We start from the raw sequence: 20,810 nt of genomic DNA on the forward strand, positions 1-20,810 counted from the left end.
GTGGTCCTAACAATTAACCATGCTAACTGCTGTCTGAAACAAAACAGTTTTGCTACCTTTATAACCATACAGACTGTATGAGCTCAGGTGTCCTTTAAGCTTATGATTGGGCTTGTAAATAAAGTTTGTAAAGAGCTGAGCTATTCTTCAAACATATTGTCTTACGCATTTATTAACAAGATATGTTATCAGAATAGTGCTAATGTGACGTAATAAAGGGCTTTGAAGCGCTGTCACTTTACACACATTATTATGAGTCAGTTTTCTACAGACTACAACAAGTCGTTGTAAGGTCAAATAGTTGCCATATTTACTTACAAAAACCTAAAAATGGAGCAACATTAGCATTATAAACAAGCATACTTTGCTGTGTATGACTGTCAGCCTCCCAATGCTTTCCTATGGGAAAGCATTGGTTTGGCTAAGATCATCAAGTTTGAATAGAGAGTACAGCTATACTTCCCACTCTCTCCCTCCCTAATCAATATTTCCACCACAATTGCCTTGTGTAAAACCAGTTGGCAATATAGAAAATACTTGCACTGGCACTTTAGCAAAAGGATATGAGCTCTGCAACTTTTGTTTTATTAAGGGCGTTTTTACTGCCTCTACATGTCTACAAACCTCACTGCAATTTATCTGGCATTCCCAGACACTACAGAGAAACATTTGAAAGGAGAATACTGTGAAGAAAATTGACTTGTTTTACATTTTCTTCTCTATTCGTGTGTTTTCCCCATTCACTGCCTAAATATTGAAGATTGGTTCGGTAGTTTGAAACTACCGAACACCGACCACCCTCCTGGCTCATTAAGTTCAAAGATCCGACTATTAAGTGCTCCCTGGGCGGCCGCTGTTCGTTAGCCGAACGCCACGTGGAATAGAAAACGGCGGTCATCTTGTTCGCACGAGGGGAGTCAGCGGGACTTGGTCGTCGAGTGTCTGGAACTAAAATTGGACACTCGACCTCACGAACCACCGCTGAAACTACTGAACGCCGGCTTCTCCTAATTACCGAACAGCCAGAAGACCGCCATTCGATAGTTTTGTTCGTACAGACAAGGGGAGCAATCGCTCCTATGAGCCAGGAGGATCCATTCGGTACTTTGTTCATTTTTTACCTTTTTCTCAACTGACCGACCGCACACGCTGAATTCGTGGAACTGTTTTGGGCAGGAGCCTCGTGTGTGGTCGGTAAAACATGACTTCCATACTTTTTAAGAACCCCTGAACCGATCTGGGTGAAATTTGGATATGTTTGTCCCCCAAATCGGGCTATCAGGGGATATGTAATTTGTGGGGATACCTTGTTTGGCAAGGGGTGTTCCAACTTTTGGGAAAATTGTGTGCCCTCTGCCTGGAGATAATTGATTTATTCCTTAACTTATCTCAATATCTCCCAGACAGAGGGAAGGCCTGTATTACTGTAAAACTGTATGATGATTGGCTAATGTCTTTGTTTGCTGTGGGAAGTCCTCTTGCAGGAGGATTTCTCATAAAAGCCAGTGTGTTTTCAATAAACCTCATTCCTGTTACACCCTTCATGAAGTCTAGGCTCATGTTTGGGGAATATTCTATTTGCTGGGGAGAATTGTCTTGGAAGCTGCATTCATCTACACTATTCCTCTACTCCCTGCTGCAGCTATAATCACTTATGCTCAGCTGTTGGGAAATGAATAGAATACCGCAGTACGATAACCACTGCAGGTCTTAAATACATTTTCACATATGGCTATTTTGCTATTTGTTCATCAGGCCACAAAGGCCCACGATGGCACCTGCAGGGTAATCGCTCTCAACCTCCTTAGAGGAAGGTGGGTCTGTGGCCCAGAGCACCTTCCCAGTGATGCATGTTCAGAGTCTGCCATTACCTACTGAAGATCAAGGTACAGGCCTCAGACAGGTAGACAAAGAAACCTATGTACTCTCTTTCAGCCTTGAGTTTAAGAAAGTATACATTAGTTGACAGAGCCAAAAAACTAAATTTAAATGTTCAAGGTCAAGGAGAAGCAGTTTGGATAGAGGAGATGTCATTATTCGAAGTATCCTAAAGCAATCACAAAGTTCTGGCAGCTTTCAAAGGATGCTTCTTTAACTGAATCTACAGCTTTTCTGCAATCATTGGGAATCTCATCTTCACCTGCCTCTGGTGTTGCACCTCCAGTGAATCATGTGGTTCCCAGTCGCGATGTAGCCAATATTTGTGCATTTGTTCCACAACAATTTAAAGACATGGATTGACAGGATGCTCTGCAGCTTTAATCCTGCTATTGGATTTTGTTTTGAGCAGCTCTGAGGTTTGCTTTTTTTTTTTTTTTTAATTCTTTATTTTTGTTGTGCAAGTAGGTACATCGTTAGGTCAAGCGCCACAACAGCGCACACTTTGAGTACACGGAAAAACAGTGGCAGCAGTACATTTTTTTTTTTAAATTTAAGTTTTAACAGTTCTATCTAATCCAAGAAGTATGCTGAACAATAAGTAGTACATAAGGTAGGTAATGGTAAAAAATTAAGGAGTCATGCCTGTAAAGGCTTTCTAGGTATAACAAAGAAAGAGTAACGTATATGGATAACATTGAGTATGAGCAGGTGCTTTGCTAGGGTGAGGCTACGTACATTATTACGAACATTTTAAATAAAATAAGACTGGTTATAAACGGTGGTGGGCTCGTAGCTAGTAAAATATTTGTATTGGCTTTCGTGAAGTTTCTTTAGAAAAGAGTGGCTGATATATAGATTGTATGTTTTGCCGATACATTTGAAACGTGCCTGAGAACATGTGCCGAACTAAATGGTTTAACGATAACAATGTGTGCCTAGTCACCTGAGAGGTTTATCATGAGCATGGATTTCAAATATATACAACTGGTGACATAGGCTGCTTACGAATAAAAAATAGGCCTGGTTGTGCTTTCAGCGTAGAATGTAGTGTACTATAGCCAGCATGTTGTCAGACCTGGCAAGAACGCTGTCAGTACACCTCTGCACAGTGTCAGTGTGGAAGGTATACTGGTGTGTTGCTTGTGTAAATAAGGCAACATAGATTTAAGCATCGCTAGAAATAAGACTGCCTAAATATTATTTAACATTGAGTAACCTGCTGGATTACACATGCAATAAATGCAGTAAATGACACCCAGTGAGATCGCTTAACTTATGTGTCACAAGCAGTGATACGTTAAACAGAGATAACATAACGTGGCATATAATTGTACTGCGGGTAACATGTGTCGACAGCAAAAACACAGAACTGGTACTAGCAAGGGCTTCGGGGCAGGCAATAAATCAGGGTAAACCATAGGAGAAAGTACATAACCCTTTCCAGGACTCTGGTACGAACGGGTAAGTCCAGTTAAAGTTCAGCCGACCCCTGATACCGGGAAACGCTGGCGCTCTGTCAGGCAGTTCTTCTGGGTCCTGAGCACACGTGGGGGTTCACGCTTTTCCCCAGTGGGTCGTGAGGGAGCTCTCCGCTGGTTTTGTCTCCCTGGGTGTTGTCTCGCTGCATCTTGGTTAGCGTTGCCGTGGGCTTTGCGGACGGTAGCGTGCAGGCTTGTACTGTGCCAGTCCTCGGTTTCTGGGACCACTGGGTGAGGTGTAGATCCGAGCTTGTCTCGTGACACGAGACGATGGATTGAGGCAGTCGATTGATCCGGCTCTGATTCCCGCCGTCTTTGTGAGCTTTGGCGCCGCTTTGTTTTGGAGGTCGCTCTGTGTTTGCGTGGGGGGTACCATTGCAGGGTGCGTCGCTTGGCCGGGCGGATCCACGCCACCATCTCCCTCATTGCCATCCGATGGGGCTGCCTTCTGGCTTTGAGCGTTGCCCATAGGTAGGAGCATATCAATCTCAGAAAGTCCCCTGTGTGCGTGGGTGGTGTGATGCGTGGGTGTTTGGCCTTGGGCCGCCTCCGCGACGCCATCTTAGGTGGGTCCTGTAGTTTTCGTCTATTTGCCAACTGAGTCGCTTGTGCGGGTGTGATTGTGGGGGTAGTCGCCCCCAGCGAGGACCGGGATGTCCCCCGCCGGTCCATAGGGGGGGGTAGCAGGGCTGGTTCCCGTTTTTGAGTGAGCTCCAGGCCAGGAGATCGGTCGTCGTCCACAGGCTGCAGGCTTTGCTCCCGTTTAGGCCGCATGGTCGTGTGAGGCTTGTCCGTATTGTATTGGTGCCGGGGTGGTATCGTTATGGTCCCACTGCTGTCCCGTAACTGATCCCGGTCGCCATAAATACTATTTTGTCGATCGGTAGCCTCATATTTTCGTCCATGGTCGCTGGAGCTCTTAGATTGTGCGTCTAGCCATCTTGGCTGTCAGGCCCCGTCCCCCCTGAGGTTTGCTTTAATTTCATTAGCTATGATTTGCAAATTTTATTTCTCTTGATGGTTCTATAGAACCCTTGTATGCATTGCTCTTAGTGTACTACAACATCCCACCCCCTTGTGGCCACTGTTAAGGGACCACCTTTGTGGAGCCCTTTCTGCTTAACAAGAATTCCTACGCCCTCTCCAAATTTAGTTCTGTGATGTATTATGTGGCCCCTTAGAACTCCTATTTCTTGTAGCCTTCGCTTTTACGCTTCAATTATTGTGGGGCTTTAGGTTATCTGGCCTTGTGTTGCATTATTATCCCTATTCTGTAAAAGTTTCATAAGCTGCTGTCTTTATGTTCAAAAACAAAACCACGGAATCTTCTTATCTCTGCCATTTGTATCTATAATGCTTTGTCGACTTACTTTAAATGTTCTTGTGGAAGTTGTGACGCACATGCCCGTAAAAAGAAAGAATTTTAAATAATTACTACAATATATCCTGGTCTCTCTCACACAAACTATGAGAGAACACTTGTAATTCCCTTTAGGCCAAGACACAAATAATAGAATGTATATTTTAAATACCTAAATTACTAGTGTTGTTGCTTTCTTCCGGAAATATAAAATTTCTGGTATACAAAGAAGGTGTAAATTTCCAGAAAAGAATTCAAAGTGCATAACTCGTTAAATACCAAACATTCCATAAATAGTATGTGTCGTCTCACCCAACTTTCCTTTTGTGAATTCATGGAAACTACAGCAAGCCTCAGCCAGTTTGAGAACACAAACGTTCCTGAGATATTTCATTCAGTGACATCAAACTTCCTCTGCCACCACTAATTAATTTACAAAGCACACAATGCAATTACAAACATTGCTTTAGATTGTAACTTCTGATTAATTAGAACATACAAAAGCAGAATGTTTACAAGATATTCTGTATGAAACAATGAATAAGAGGGTGGATATTGGGTATATGGAGCGGATGGAAAGGATTTAAGTCATTATTAAATGTTATGTGCTATTCTTTTAAAAGGTATACATTCCAATGCATTGCTCAGTAAAAGGGAGTTAAATCTTTTGAACATCTATCATTGAGCTAAATGTTTTGTTTACATTTAGGATGTAATGAACATTTGAATGAACACCCTAGGCACCATAACATCTTTATTGGAAGCGCTGGCGTACCTTAAAGGGACACTCCTGCCCTTCGAAGTGGTCTGGGTGCCAACTCCCACTACCCTTAACCCTGCAACTGTAAATATAGCAGTTTTCATAAACTGCAATAATTACCTTGCAGGGTTAACCCAGGCACTTCCGGGTTTATAGCACAGATTTTCTGTGCTATAGCATCGCTGGACGTCCTCACGCTATGTGAGGACCTCCAGCATCGCTGAAATCCCCATAGGAAAGCACTGAAAGCATTTTCAATGCTTTCCTATGGGAAGGATTAATGCGCAATAGGTCTCCCCCGCCGGATGACGTCGGCGGGCCCTGAACCAGCGTTGAGGGACATCGGCGCTGAATACAGGTAAGACACTGAAGGGGATTTAACCCCTTCAGCAACCTGGGATGGGGGGTGGGAGGGAGGGAGAGAGGACCTGCAGTGCCAGGAAAACTGTTTGTTTTCCTGGCACTTGAGAGTCCCTTTAAGGGGTTAAACTGTTCACAAACAGTTTAATCCTAAAGTATTTTCTTCAGTGCATTTATCTCTGCTCGCTCCTGTCCTTATGCCTCAAACAGGTTGCCTCAGACAGGAGTGCTATTGATTGGCCAAGAAACCAGCTGAAGCTCTATGCCAATCAGTAGCTTCCCATTCATAAAACAGCATGAGAAAAATGTTTAATTTGACAACTGCACAACTAGATGTGGATATTTTTTATTTTTGTAATGTATTATGGCCTCTATTTAATACGTTTTACAAATGATTCAATACTGTTAGAAAAAAAAACTTTCAAATGATTCAGCAACAAAAATCCACATAGACTTTAATGGTGGCTTCTGTAGGTAAATCATTTGCAAAAAATTTCCAACATTATTGAATCATTTGGAAAGCTTATTAACTCAAGGCCTTTGTTGGAATCTGTCAGTATAGTACCTGTATGCAGTGGAAAAATAAAGTTAGAATGGTAAGGGTAAATAAAGTGTGTGCGGGGGAGCAGGTTTTTTAGTGTTAAGAGAATTAAAGGTTTATAATTGTGGTATGAGGGTTTTTTTAAAACAATTAGGTTTAGGGTTAAAGTGTGATTACATTTAGTATTGGGGTGTTTATTTTTTAAGAGTAGTTTAGGGTACAGGTATGTGGAGTTTGACGGTTTATTTGCAACGTACTCATTCTCCTATGTTTGATGGTAGAACAGCAGGAGCTGCTATAAAGTGCACATAATTCAGTCCTGACCCTGCTTCTCCTTCAAGGTATTTCCTTTCTAAGAGGCTGTTAGTAGGCAGATGGTTAGTGACCCTTTCCATGTCCTGTACAACCTCATACACAGACACTAGAGGAGCTGGGAGAACACTGTACTTTACACCCTCTACAATTGTTTATGCTGCTCTGTTATTAAGTATAGGAAGATGGCTAAACCACCGAGGGCACTGCTGAAATTTATCTCACCTGCCAGACCAGCCAAACTCCAAAAAGGCAGGCACACAAGTGCTGTAAAAAGGACAGGTGCCAGTAGGCAGGTACCTACTCGGTCTAATGACAAATCACGCCCTGCAGATATCAAAGTATACCTGACGCACAAAGAAGGGCTACCACATTCTTACCTGCTTATCACTCACACCTGATGAGTTCCTCATAGAAACTTACTCATTCCACAAACATATTAAATTACTTCTGCTCTCAGGCAAAAACCATAGATGTACAAATTCTTAAAAACACACGTCCAATGGACTGTGTTGGTTCAAACCCAGAAACGAGTGTAAAATCCAAAAATGAATAAAACACCCAAAAGAGTGTTTCACTACAACTCCGTGTAATCACTATGTTACTGAGAATCTATTGGCCCATCCCACTCTTTTCTTTTGTCAAGCCATTTAGGAGTGGTATCTAGCACCCAGTTTCATCCACAAAGTAAACGTGGCAACATTTTGACTAATTTCGACTATGCAAACTTAGTAAAGCCTGGACTTGGCAGTCAGGCTTGACAAAAACCACAAGGTTGCAGGGTATTTCATTAATTTCTTCACAACGTTTTGGGTTTACTGAGTTTATGGATATACTGGAGTGCTGCCTCCTGATGGATTTACAACTTGGACTGCAGAAAGCACAGTCCATCTTTGGTACTTTCATATTTAGGTCTTTTAACAGTCAAAAAAGAGGAAGTGATAGGGGCAACAGTGGTACAGACCACATATTTGGCTTAGAGAAAAAGATAGAATGATGCTTGGGAAAATTGGATGGAGGGATGAAATCTAATGAGGAGGATAGGTTTAATTATTTATTGAAAGCTTTTTATAATATCTAGTGAGAGGATCCATAACTACAAAATCAGATGGCACTTGGAAGAACAGAACATAAAAGAATAGGAAGAGAAAATGTTTGAATTGGTTAAATTAATATTACCTGAATGTATTTACGTTGCGTTTCATCATTCAGCACATGAGCTACATGCTTGGAAAAAATCTTTTCGCGACCTGTACGGGCATGGATACCAACCATTGTAACACCAATTGGCCAGGGAGCATTCCCAATCGCCATCTGTAGATAGGCATCGTTTGCCTAAGGGAGAAAGAAAAAAAAAAGAGAGAAAGAAAAAGATTGAGAAGATTGCATTCAAGTCCTACCAGATATCAATTATCTTCCTCTGGCTCAGTGTGAACATCTAGGCAACTTGAAAGAGACACTGTCTCCCTTAACCCCTTAAGGACCAAACTTCTGGAATAAAAGGGAATCATGACATGTCAGACATGTCATGTGTCCTTAAGGGGTTAAAGTATGGACTACTTTCCTACACCTGACACTTCTAAACACTGGGCAGAGCTACCGCCAATCGAAGTATCAATTGCCTAGACAGAGGCATTCGCAATACTAGTAAAACACAGCAAAATAATCTACCAGATGTTGTTATGCGCAGTTTGTGAGTTTCTTTGTGCACAAAAACTAAACTTTGTATGTTAGAGTTTTATATATATTTAAATAACTTTTGTGCTATAACTGTATTATACTATTTCGATTTCATTGCTCTCTCTCTCTCCTGTATATAAAGAAGTTACATCCAGAGAAGATCCATCGCTATCAGAGGGCCTCACTCTCTCCCTTATAGCCTGCAAACCCAGAGCCGGTTGTTTTCGCTCTGGTTCACGTGCATTTATTACCAAAGGAGTTTCACTAAGGGGTGTTGGCATATTTTTCAATATTTGTTTGAATTTTCTGCAGTATTTTAGTCCTATTGTTTTTTTTGGCTATTTTCATACAATCCACCCCAATGCTCCTCTTCTGTCTGTCCACCCACCCACCCAATCGCTATTAGTCCACTTAGCCCCATATTATGTTAGTCCAACTCCCTTTTCAGTCTGTTCGCTCTCCATTCTCAGTCCACATTCAGTGTTCCCCTCAACCCCCCCCATTCTGTCTCTCTTTCCCTTGTTCTCATTCTATCCCTGCCCATACACTAATTTTGGGGTGACAGGTATCATGCGAGGTCAAGAGTCAGACCACCCCCAACTTTCCAATTCTATCTGGCCACCCACATTTTCAATTCTTTTCATTCTGTCCTTCCCTGATTGTCTGTATGCCCACTCACCACCACCCCCACAAATTGAAAATCTTTCCTATCATGTAGCTAGGCTGAGGCATTCATGATTTGTTGCTTAGTTCATATTTTCCGTGTACAGCCTTAGATGTGAGTGGAGGGAGGATAGGAAGGAAAATTTCAACTAAATTCTGGAGTACACTTCGGTTGACTCTTTCTTGGCGGAAAAGAGAATATATATGACCTAAGGACTTGAGCATTTAGACATCAGAATCTGCCATGAGCTTGAAAGTTTTCAGTGTCTATAGATGCACTAAGACATATATCAAGATGTTTTTGACAAAGGAAGGTGCAAGAAGGTTCCTTTTGACAGGTTTATGAGGAGAGAAAACAAACTTTTCCGGGGCAATTTTTGCCTTGTCTCAAACTATCTGCTATAGAACTCGAGGAATCACATACATTGGTGGAAACTCTAACTCTGCCCACAGCATTATTCTTCAGTAATACATAGAAGAGGAATGTATTCCTCCTTGTTTGTTTCTGTAGTCTACTGTAGTGGTGTTCTCTGGGTGAAACTGAACATGTTGATGCAGTGTGTTTGAAATTTAAGGGAGCCATCCATATTGCTTTCAGTTCTCTGAGTCTCAAGCTGTCCATTGGCCCCTCTAGCCGAAAGCTGGTGGGTTTGGAGTAATAAGAAGGTTCTCTTTTAACCTGAACAAAAGGTCCCAAAAAATGGGAGAAATCTTGCCTGAAATAGAAAATAATTTACATAGGCATCTAACAAACTTAAACTCAACAGAAAGGATGGTTTCCATACAGAAACTTTTCTTTGTTATGTGATAATTAACTTTTTGAGATCCAAAATTGGTCTAAAGGAATCTGTTTTCTGGACTAAAAAAAATTGTCTGGGGTCCATTTAAAGTAGTCTGCAGGCTGAGGTTTTTCTACAACTCTGCTTTGAACTGCTAGAGGGAAATTTTCTGACATGATGGGAACTTAAACTGTAGAACAAATGAAACCTTTTTGAGGAAGACTGTCAAGTTCTATGTGATACCCTCAGACCCATTTGTCTGTTATATCATGCCATTTCTCAAAATAATGCAGTCATTTTCCTACTACTATGTTGGGGTCAGAATTTCCATTCTTTTTCCTAAAAACTTTGTATTTGATAGTTGCCTGAACTGATGCTGCAAAAAGAATCTCTGTATGCAAATCTCTTGTTCCAACATTTTCTCTTCTGGAAGTGCCCTTTTCCTTTCTGCCATTTGTTTTAGAAGATCATCCAGTTGAGAAACAATCTACTTTGTTTGAATAGCACGTCACATTAGGAGTGTTTGGATGAAGTGTCTGCCTACCAACCTCTCAGCCAAACATTAGATAAAAACATTTTTCTTGAAGTAGTTTACGCTTTCTTGTCCATGACATTTTGCAACTCACTTGAGTCTTCAATACGCAGACTGTTTTTCTTGCCTAGCTGTGCAATAGGTACATCAACTTTCGGAAGCTCTTATTTTCTAATTACTTAACAGAAAATATAGTTTTAGAGCATTTGGTAACAAATGTTTTCTTAGAGGAAAATCTCCACTCCTCAAGCATGATATAATTATGCTTAGTGTGAAAAAAAAGGATTTAATTTTCTTCTGTTTACTTAGATCTAAATTATCTTCCATACACAGAGAAACTTCTTTAATAAGTTTATGTAAGAATTTATCGGGAAAGGCAAAATCCTAATCAGAGGAAGTATTCAAATCTTCGGAGGATGAGTTACCTGAGAAATCAGAACTCGAGTCTACAGACATTTTACGCTTACGTATCTTATTTTCTGTGAGGGTCTTACATCCCCTTTAGTGGTGACAAAGGGTTTGCTGGAGACTGGACAGGAAGACAGGAAGACAGGAAAGAAGCAAGTTCAGCTTTTTTTTTTTTTTTTGCTTTTTCTGCTGCCTCTTTAGAACAATTATTAAAAATTTGCTTTTTATAACCCACCTGGCATGGTGTTGGGATCACTGTTTAGTAGACGAAGCCCACGACGCAGAAGAGCGCTGAAAGAATGTAATCCAGATTCGCAGTACAGAAGGGTCAGACTGAGAATAGTCAGGAAAGCCAAAAGGTCAGAACAGGCGAGCACAGGTTTAGGAGGGATGAATCAGGCATGGGTCATGGGATGCGGCACCGCCTGAGCCTTCAGTACTGTGGCCAGTCATCGGTGGAGGCAGGCCGGCTGTGACGGGTTTGAAGAGTCCTGGCACGGCATCTCCGTGCGGAGAGAGGAAGACACGGCATAGGACCATGAGGTAAGGAGGCAGAGGAGAGGGGGCCAGACACATGGGCTGATTGCAGGATGCACAAACTAGATATTTGGACTTCGATAGACTTCAGAGGAACCTTTCTCCATAGATTTCTCTGAAGTTCCAGGATTAGACATACTAGAAAGTCTAAAAACCTTACCTTGTTAGGCCTCTGGGTGGGTTGGAGGACTGATACGAGCACACCTACAACATAGCTGAACAGCATCTGGCTGTCAGGTAGTTGTGGCTGTATTTAAATAGTCTCCAAGGTCTTCCTGTTGGTATTAGGCACCAAAGTGCCGAGATCGCTTTGCACATGCACGTAGCAATTTCTAAGTGTAACACGTTGCAACCAGCAAATTTGTTCCACTTGAAGGATCTTCCAGCAGTGCGCTTGTGCACACTCAAGCCACTTCCGGCACGTACTGGGTGGAAGCAATAAAAGTGTGGAGCACAGTCACTCGGGTAGTGTTCCATGCTTGAAGAGGTAAGAGCCATGCCCACATGCACAGCTGCACTCCAGACAAGAAGAGCTCTCCCCGGCTGCAGTTGCCTCACCTTGACCATCAAATAAAAAGTCTTTCCTACCCACCCTGTCAAAGGCAGGTAGACAGATGGGGCATTGTGGATTTTAGGGACTTTTATAGTAAGAAGAAGGATAAAGAGGGGCTTAATTTTCTATATATTAGTAACATTATAGGAGACCTGAACTCCATTCTGGCCATGCTTCAGTCCTTCAATAATAGACGGTCTAACTTAGAGAACACCAGTCTTCGTATATTTGTAAAATAATAATTTGTCCCAACCCTTCTTCCTTCCAGACGACAAACTGTGTGTGGGGCTTGGCTTTATATTGCATATATTTAGATTTATGAAAAATGTTTATGAATATATTAATGAATGGGGACATTCCAAGAGAACATTAAAATAGGTTTAACAAACACTGTTAAGCGTTCTATACATGAAAACCATAAAAAGTCACACAAAAAAAATTATTATTCTCCTTAGATTCTAAAACCATTTCCTCTGGAAAAAACGTACTCCAAGATTCAAGGAGATGCAAATAATGGAATCAGCAAAGAATCCAATAGGTTTTGTACAAGTTTTGACTAAGAAAAAAAATTGCAGAAATTTGCAATTACGCCTTTACTGTAGTCAGAACGTCAAACTTTAAAATACATCAAAATTCTCCTGGCAGGGTAGTCTTTATTTCACTCCAACTGGAAGAGTAAACCATGGTTTCCAGAGTTTTCAGCACTGCTTTATTTAAAAATTACTAACAAACCCTTTTCTGGTCAGCCATTTCCATTCTATTAAGAGAACGAGTGCAAGGTTACACTGATAAAACGCAACATTTAATATGACACTTTAAAATAATAATTTGCATTATCATCACTAGTCAAATATATCCTCTGGATTACAATATTAGAATACATTGATAGACAATATCTATTGTGCTGATTATTACTATATATGCACATTTGGACCTTCTCATCTCCCCAGGTAAAAATAAATATCAGTGTAAATGTATTGACTTTTATTTACTGAGTGTCAGGAAGAACAGAGTGCCGCTGGGTAAGGGTGTCGCTGATTGGCTAGAGCGGTCAGCTGGCACCCTAAGCCAATCAGTAACTCCTCATTCATAAAAAAGAAGAAAAAAAATGATGAACCGGGAACTAGCGATTGGCTTAGAGCATCAACTGACCACTCTAGCCAATCTGCAGCACCCATGCCTGACGTCAATTAGGGATCGACCGATATTGATTTTTTAGAGCCGATACCGATACCGATATTCTGTGAACTTTCAGGCCGATAGCCGATATAATTTGCCGATATTCTGTACATTTACCATTTTGGAAAATAAAAAACTATTTCTAAAGGTAAATGCACAAAATATACATGCCACGTGTAGTGGATGCAGTGTGTGTGTATATAATGCAGTGTGTGTTTGTATAGTGTGTGTGTATATAATGCAGTGTGTGTTTGTATAGTGTGTGTGTGTATATAATGCAGTGTGTGTTTGTATAGTGTGTGTGTGTGTATATAATGCAGTGTGTGTTTGTATAGTGTGTGTGTGTATATAATGCAGTGTGTGTTTGTATAGTGTGTGTGTGTATATAATGCAGTGTGTGTTTGTATAGTGTGTGTGTGTGTATATAATGCAGTGTGTGTTTGTATAGTGTGTGTGTGTATATAATGCAGTGTGTGTTTGTATAGTGTGTGTGTGTGTATATAATGCAGTGTGTGTTTGTATAGTGTGTGTGTGTGTGTATATAATGCAGTGTGTGTTTGTATAGTGTGTGTGTGTATATAATGCAGTGTGTGTTTGTATAGTGTGTGTGTATATAATGCAGTGTGTGTTTGTATAGTGTGTGTGTGTATATAATGCAGTGTGTGTTTGTATAGTGTGTGTGTGTATATAATGCAGTGTGTGTTTGTATAGTGTGTGTGTATATAATGCAGTGTGTGTTTGTATAGTGTGTGTGTATATAATGCAGTGTGTGTTTGTATAGTGTGTGTGTATATAATGCAGTGTGTGTTTGTATAGTGTGTGTGTATATAATGCAGTGTGTGTTTGTATAGTGTGTGTGTATAGTGCGCATTATATATACACACACTATACAAATACACTGCATTATATACACACACTATACAAACACACTGCATTATATATACACACACACACTGCATTATATATACACACACACACTATACAAACACACTGCATTATATATACACACACACACTATACAAACACACTGCATTATATACACAGTGTTTTTGTGTAGTGTATGTGTATTATAATAGTGTGTGTGTGTGAGGGGGCATTTTTTATAAAAAAAAATTATTTATTTTTTTAAATATTAAATTATTTTTTTATATATATATTTAATTATTATCATTTATTTTTTGTTGTCCCCCCCCTCCCTGTTTGTTGCCTTGCCAGGGAGGGGGGATATGTTAATCCCTGGTGGTCCAGTGGCATTGGCTTAGCTGGGGGAGGGAAGTGGGGTGGGCAGCAAGCGTTTACTCACCTCCCAGCAGCTCCTCCAGCTCCCCAGTGTAAATCTCGCGAGACCCGCGGGCGTCAGAGCTGGCAGCGGGTCTCGCGAGATTTACACTGGGGAGCTGGAGGAGCTGCTGGGAGGTGAGTAAACGCTTGCTGCCCGCCCCCCCCCCCAGGACCGCCAGGCTTGTAATGAGCCTGGCGGTCCTGGGAGGTATTATCGGCAATATCGGTATCCCTATTGGCCGATACGATATTGCCGAAAATACCGAATATCGGCCGATTATATCGGTAAAACCGATAATCGGTCGATCCCTAACGTCAATGCACTTCCAGACACTCCATTTCAGAAGCCGTATACCACTGAGCGACCTGGAGCTGTAGGAAGCCTTTGGGGTTAAACCATTTGAGAGAAGTTTCTCCCCTTAAAGGAAATAGAGCACCCAGGGGCTTCCTGGCATCATAGCATTTTCATTTAAATGAAGTTGTTATGGTGACCAGAATGTTCCTTTAATTTGCTTAAAGGAACACTATAGTGTCAGGAATACAAACATGTATTCCTGACACCATAGTTGTGAAAACGCTATTCACCCTGGCTTTATGTGATAATGACTATGCCCCTTCCCTTTCATGACACTGTCAAAAAGGGACCAAGCATGGATGTCATTACAATTATGACAATGTCAAACAATCATTGCTTAAAAAAAACAAAAACAAAAACACACACCTACATTATCAATATGGAGACTGAATGGCCAGACCCCAGGTGCCATGGGATCTTACATTTGTGTCAAACAACTTAAAAGGAGTTGACGGAACTGGAGATGGCACAACCAGCCTACCAGCACCATAACCAATACAATGGGCTGTGCTTATCGCTGATATGGAAAAATTATTTGAAGATGCCCTATATTAGCCAAAACTTTGCATCATGGTTTTCAATTCACTACAGTGTACGGTTTAATGAAAAACATCATCTTGTATATATTACTTATACACTTCATGTGGTTTGGTCTTTCAAAAGACAGAAAAGCTAAATGTCTTAATTTATGCATGGGCATTTCTTGGAAGTACGTGTTACCACATAGTAACATGCAACTATTTGCTTTCCCCCTCTCCATCATATTTCAAGGTTTAAGAAGAACAGAACCCCATTTCTCGCTCTCTAAATTACACATGCTGCTTTAACTATTGCTCCTGAGCCAGAAAGACACTGTAATAGAACATGCACAGCAGAGCGTTTTCCAGACATATATTTAAGTTGTTTGTTTAGATTGGTTTCCGCTGCTTATTAACTCTAGCTCAGCCCATATGGCAAAACTAAATCAGAGCCAAGACATACAAAGAATGTTCTATGTCTTTGATTGGTTGTAATTAGTGATAGTTCCTATTGTGGCATGAGGGTGCCAAAAACAGTTAAACAGTTAACAGAAATAAGCAAACATTTCACTACCCAACAGGATTAAAATTTCCAGTAATTCAAAAGGAAACCAGTAGTGGGTAGAGGAAAAAAAAAAAAAATCTATTTGTGATGGACACATACAGTGTGTGTGTGTGTGTGTGTGTATATATATATATATATATATATATATATATATATATATATTGTAAATAAATAATACTTGGTCGGTTAATATCGTATTGTGAAATACCTAGTGATTGGAATTAAGTTGGTGTGGTGTGCCGGAACCGACATAGGGGTAGGCCTGTAAAAGGGGGCCCTCCCGAATTGTCTAAGAGGGTGATGTGGGTGGGGTGAACAGCGTGCGTATACGGCAAGGTAGGAAGGGGGGAGTAGCATTATATAGGAACGCTAACTCCTCCCACAAATACAGGCCTTCAGCCTTAAACTTGTGGTCGGTTAATATAGTATTGTGTTAAGGGCTCCTGATAGTACAGAAGATACAAACACTGTTAGGTGTGGGATGGTATTACAAGAGCAAGTCGGTTGTGGTGTGCCGGAACCGACGATGAGGTAGACCTGTAAATAAAGAGGGCCCACCAAGAAGAAATGTAAGAAAAAGGAGTTGATAAAGAGGAGTGGGTGGGAGGGTGATGCAGCGCTGACCTCGGACGGTATGGAGCCAGGTAAGGGGTGTCCCTTAAGTAGGTAGAAGGTGAGTCATACGCCCCTCCCACAATTACAGGCCAAAAGGCCTTAATACTTGTGTTAAGGGCTCCTGATAGTACAGAAGATACAAACACTGTTAGGTGTGGGATGGTATTACAAGAGCAAGTCGGTTGTGGTGTGCCGGAACCGACGATGAGGTAGACCTGTAAATAAAGAGGGCAAAAGTAGAAAATCAAAATTTATTACGAAACGAGCAATATACATACTTTAACCAGACATATCTTGAAAGGCATTTCTAACTTCTTGTACTGGGTTAGGTATGTATCTAGAGTATGCAGAGGACTTCCAGCGCCCTAGTGACTTGATAACATGTACTGGAATGTTTGCACTGGACGCTGTAGTGGCTGCTCCTATGCGGAAGGAGTGGCCTGAATAGTTATTTGATTTTAGGCCTAGTTGTGTAAGTAATGACCTGACGTGGGTCATGAAGGTGGTGGTAGTGAGTACCGAACCTTGTAGACAAAAGTGGTTGAGATGGTGATGCTTGTAAAACCTGGGTATATGTGTCCAGTAATGTGACGGGGCACCACTCGTTGTGGGTAGGATAGTATCTAACCTCTACCGGAGGTGCGTGTTGATTGGTTTTGGAGTGATGCAGAGGCAAGATATAGTAATCCATGTGTTTTGTTAAGTGTGAGTGAAGCAGAATGTGAGTGGACTGGGTTGTGTAGATGGCGGTAAATTCTCTTGGTCTTAAAACCCATAAAAACCATATAGATGGCGGTTTTAATAACAAGGTTTGTGTTGTTGGCAAAGGGTTTTAAATCTAGTAGTTTGGATAGATCTTTGAAAATATTGACGTCTATGGGTAGCCTTTGCGCAGTACGTGGGGGTTCGGATCTCTGAATACCCCTAAGGATATTTTTGATCTGGTAGGAGGACATGAAACTTGTGTTGTTTGGTTGTAATGTTAACATGTGATGTTGTATGCCTGTTAGATATAGCTTGATTGTGTTGTATGATAATTTGAGTTTGAGGTGGCAAAAAGGAAGCAAAACCCAACAATGATGTCATAATGAAAGGTTGTGCGATATTGTGTGATGACAGAAATCTTTTGAATAGAAGGAAAGCCCTGTCATAGGTCTTCCGGGTATTGGCGGATAGCGCTAATTGTGACAATGTCCTGCTATGTTGCATTATAGCGTCTAGTCCATGACTAGTTGGTGGAAAGGTGGAGTGGTCGTGGCTGTGCGTGCAGCTGACGGAAGTATTTGTCGAAAAGCCTGTAAATGAAACGAGACAAATGGTCAGCAGCCGTGTTGCATACACCTGGGACATGCACACAAAACAAGAAGAAATTGTGACACGCGGCCAGCCAGGTAAGTTTCCTCAAGAACCTCATAATGGTCAGTGATTTGGATCGACCTTTGTTTATGATGTGGTACGTTGCTTGGTTGTCTGAGTAGCAACGTACTGATGAACCTGCCCATAGATGCCCCCATGTCACGGCAGCTGCCACAATGGGATATATCTCAAATAGAGCTGAAGTAGTTGAAAAACTCTCCAGGTCCTGAACCTCTGGAGGCCAACTACCCCAAAGCCATTCATTCCCGTAAATTACTGCGAAACCTGTGGTAGACCCGCGTCTGACCAGATGGTAGGTGAAGAGTCAGACAATTCAGGGGGGAACATGCTTCCCATTCCAGGTGGTTAAAAGTTTCTCCACATAAGTAGGTCTGCCGTGGCCTGGGTATCCAGGGGTAACCTGTGTGCATCATGCTAAACAGTGGGAACATGTTTAGGAGTCGTGAGATGAAAGCCCGGCCTTGGGGTATAATGCGCATGGCAAAATTTAGTGACCCAAGTAGAGATTGTAATTCTTGCGGTTGCAAGTACCGAGGTGTAAGTAAAGGTTGATGTTGGTAAGAATGTTCTCTATCTTGGTGTGTGGCAGGCTGGCTTGCTGGCTTGCTGGCTGTGACTGAGTCTAGTATGATTCCTAGGAAAGTGATAACTGTATCTGGTCCTTCGGTTTTGGTGGGGGAAACTGGGACGCCCACCTGTTTAAAAAGACTGATGGTTTCTATGAGGCTACTGGGTGGAGAAATATTCTCTTTGATCAGTAAGAAATCATCCAGTAGTGTATAACTGTAGGGCATCTGGCTACATTTAACAATAACCAGCATAGTGTTTCGGCGAATACGTCGAAAATGGCCGGACTACTTTTGAACCAAACGTTAAACGTGAGAAAAAGTAGTAGTGCCCGGCCCACTTAATGCCATGCAGGTGCCATAGTGTAGGGTGGATAGGCAATAATTTGAAAGCATGTGTTATGTCAGTCTTGCTGAGCCGTGCTCCGACACCTGCCTGCATGATAGCCGTAATAGCGTGATCTATGGTGGAGTAGTGAAGAGAAAATTCCTCAGAGGGGATAAGGGAGTTCAGACTCGGTGTGGCAGAGGTGTGAGGTGCAGACAGATCGATGATAAGTCTTTGTTTGTGGGAAGATTTCCCTGTGACAATACCAATGGGATTTGTCCTCCATGTGGAAAAAGGAGGGGACTGAAAGGGTCCTAATAAGAAGCCCTCTGCCACTTCATTGGCAATAAGTGTGCTAACCGCTGTAGAGTTTTGTTGGGCAGATTGCAAATTAAGGCATTCAATGATTTCTGTAGGCATGTGTATTAGACCAGTATGGAATCCTTGTGATAGAACAGTGATGATGAAGTCTACCAGATGTCTAGATGGATGTTGTGACAGTAATGCCGTGAGTACAGAAATGTTTATATCCGTTAAGTATTGCTTAGGGTACATTTTATTCGGACACATAGTTTTCGCCTGTGCTCTAAAGCATGTTTGAACATATATGCAATAACCTACATCCACTGTAATTACATGCACAGACATTGAAATTATTACATATTTGGGATTTCCCCAAAAACTTGATAGGACGACCCAGTTTATCTTTGGGCATTTCCTCTGCTGAACCAGCGGAACCAGTGCCCTGTGAGGTAGTAGGTTCGTTTGCAGTGGTAGGACAAAAATTGGCAGTATGGCCATGGAGGAGCAGTATGCACGGGCCGGTGTTCTCAGACCTGCAAAGTGTCTGCAGAAAATAACTGTATCAATCTTGCTCCAGTTGGACCTTGTCCCGTACTGTGAGAATGCGCCAGACACTTTGGAAAAATCCTAGGGGATGTACTGGCAGGCTAATTATGCCGGGTAAAGCGAAACCATTAATCTTGTTCTTTGGTGACAGGTGAGGCCCTGCTAGTTGCCAAGTGGCTATGAGAGGCTCTGTCTATGAGTTGGCGCGAGGGGTTATTGAGGCCACCCGTCGTAGTGGCAGGAATCGTAGGCCTCTCGGTGATAGTAAAAGAAAACAGGGGGAGGGAGTGACAGGTGAGGCCCTCTCTATAAATATTGCGAGGCGGCTAACTCACGTGTGGCCCGATGGCGTTTGCCTCCGAAACGTTGAGGCGGGGTGTTGGCCTCGCGGACCACTAAACGATAGGCAGAAATGCCAAGAAGGGAGATACCTATTTGGGCCTATACCCCTAACTTGCGAGTACTCTATGGCCTAGAAGAATGAAACGTATGTGAACTACAACGTGAGCAGGCTTACGTACCTGGTAGTATGTATAAAGTTTTAAGAATCGACAGGTATGAAAACCTGGATAAACCTAAAAAGGGATAGAGTGAGAATGGATCCCGTGAGACCATTGTAATCTGTATAGGCTGGGATTAGGGCTTCTAGCAGTATGTGTGGGAGGTGTAAAAGTCTATGAGTAGGATAGTGACATGACTGCCCATGCTTGGTGACAAGCGTTACGCTGAGTCCGATACCTGGCAGCAGGGGATTGGCCGTGTAATGTGTATATATGGAAGGTGATCAGATGATATGCATGTCACTAAACTGATCTGGGAATGTAAGGGACTTTTTAATGTGAAAATCACAATATGCAGAATCATAAATGTTGCTGTAAAGTGACGTATGAATGTATGAACCAGAACGTGTGATTCAAAACCGAAAGTCTTGTGAAACGTATATGCCGTGTTCTTGAATACTCGTGTTACGTCGTCTGAGTGTGTCAAGAAAAGGCCTGAGTTTGTAAATGCCATGTGAAATTATGTGAAATGACAATCTATGCAGAAAATGTTGTGACGTATGAGTGGTTGAACCAATGCGTGTGATTCAACCCGAAACCCTGGAAGGTAGGACCGTGTTCTTATATACTCGTGGTATTTCGTATGAGTATGATAAGAAATGGCCTGAATAGTTAGTGCCATGTAATCGTAATGTACATGGTTGTAATAACATCATATCTCCATTATACTCTTAGAAAATAGGACCGTGTCCTTGAGCTCGTGGTATGTTGTACGAGCATGACAGAAAAAAGAAGTCGTAATGTAGGCTAACCATAACTGTTGTATAACAGGA

General features: G+C 41.8%; 1 protein-coding gene across 2 annotated transcripts in view; it reads right to left on the reverse strand.

Annotated features, from left to right (window-relative positions):
- The window catches only part of PRPF18 (pre-mRNA processing factor 18), a 101,830-nt gene that overhangs the window by 504 nt on the left and 80,516 nt on the right, over positions 1 to 20,810 (reverse strand). For both annotated transcript variants that reach the window (XM_063448206.1, XM_063448205.1), the window contains one exon: positions 7,872 to 8,027. In XM_063448206.1, coding sequence (XP_063304276.1) covers positions 7,872 to 8,027 — 156 coding nt within the window. The remainder of the gene's footprint in view (positions 1 to 7,871; positions 8,028 to 20,810) is intronic.

Source organism: Pelobates fuscus, chromosome 3 (genome assembly GCF_036172605.1).
Source record: "Pelobates fuscus isolate aPelFus1 chromosome 3, aPelFus1.pri, whole genome shotgun sequence".
In the NCBI taxonomy this organism is placed as follows: Eukaryota; Metazoa; Chordata; class Amphibia; order Anura; family Pelobatidae; genus Pelobates; species Pelobates fuscus.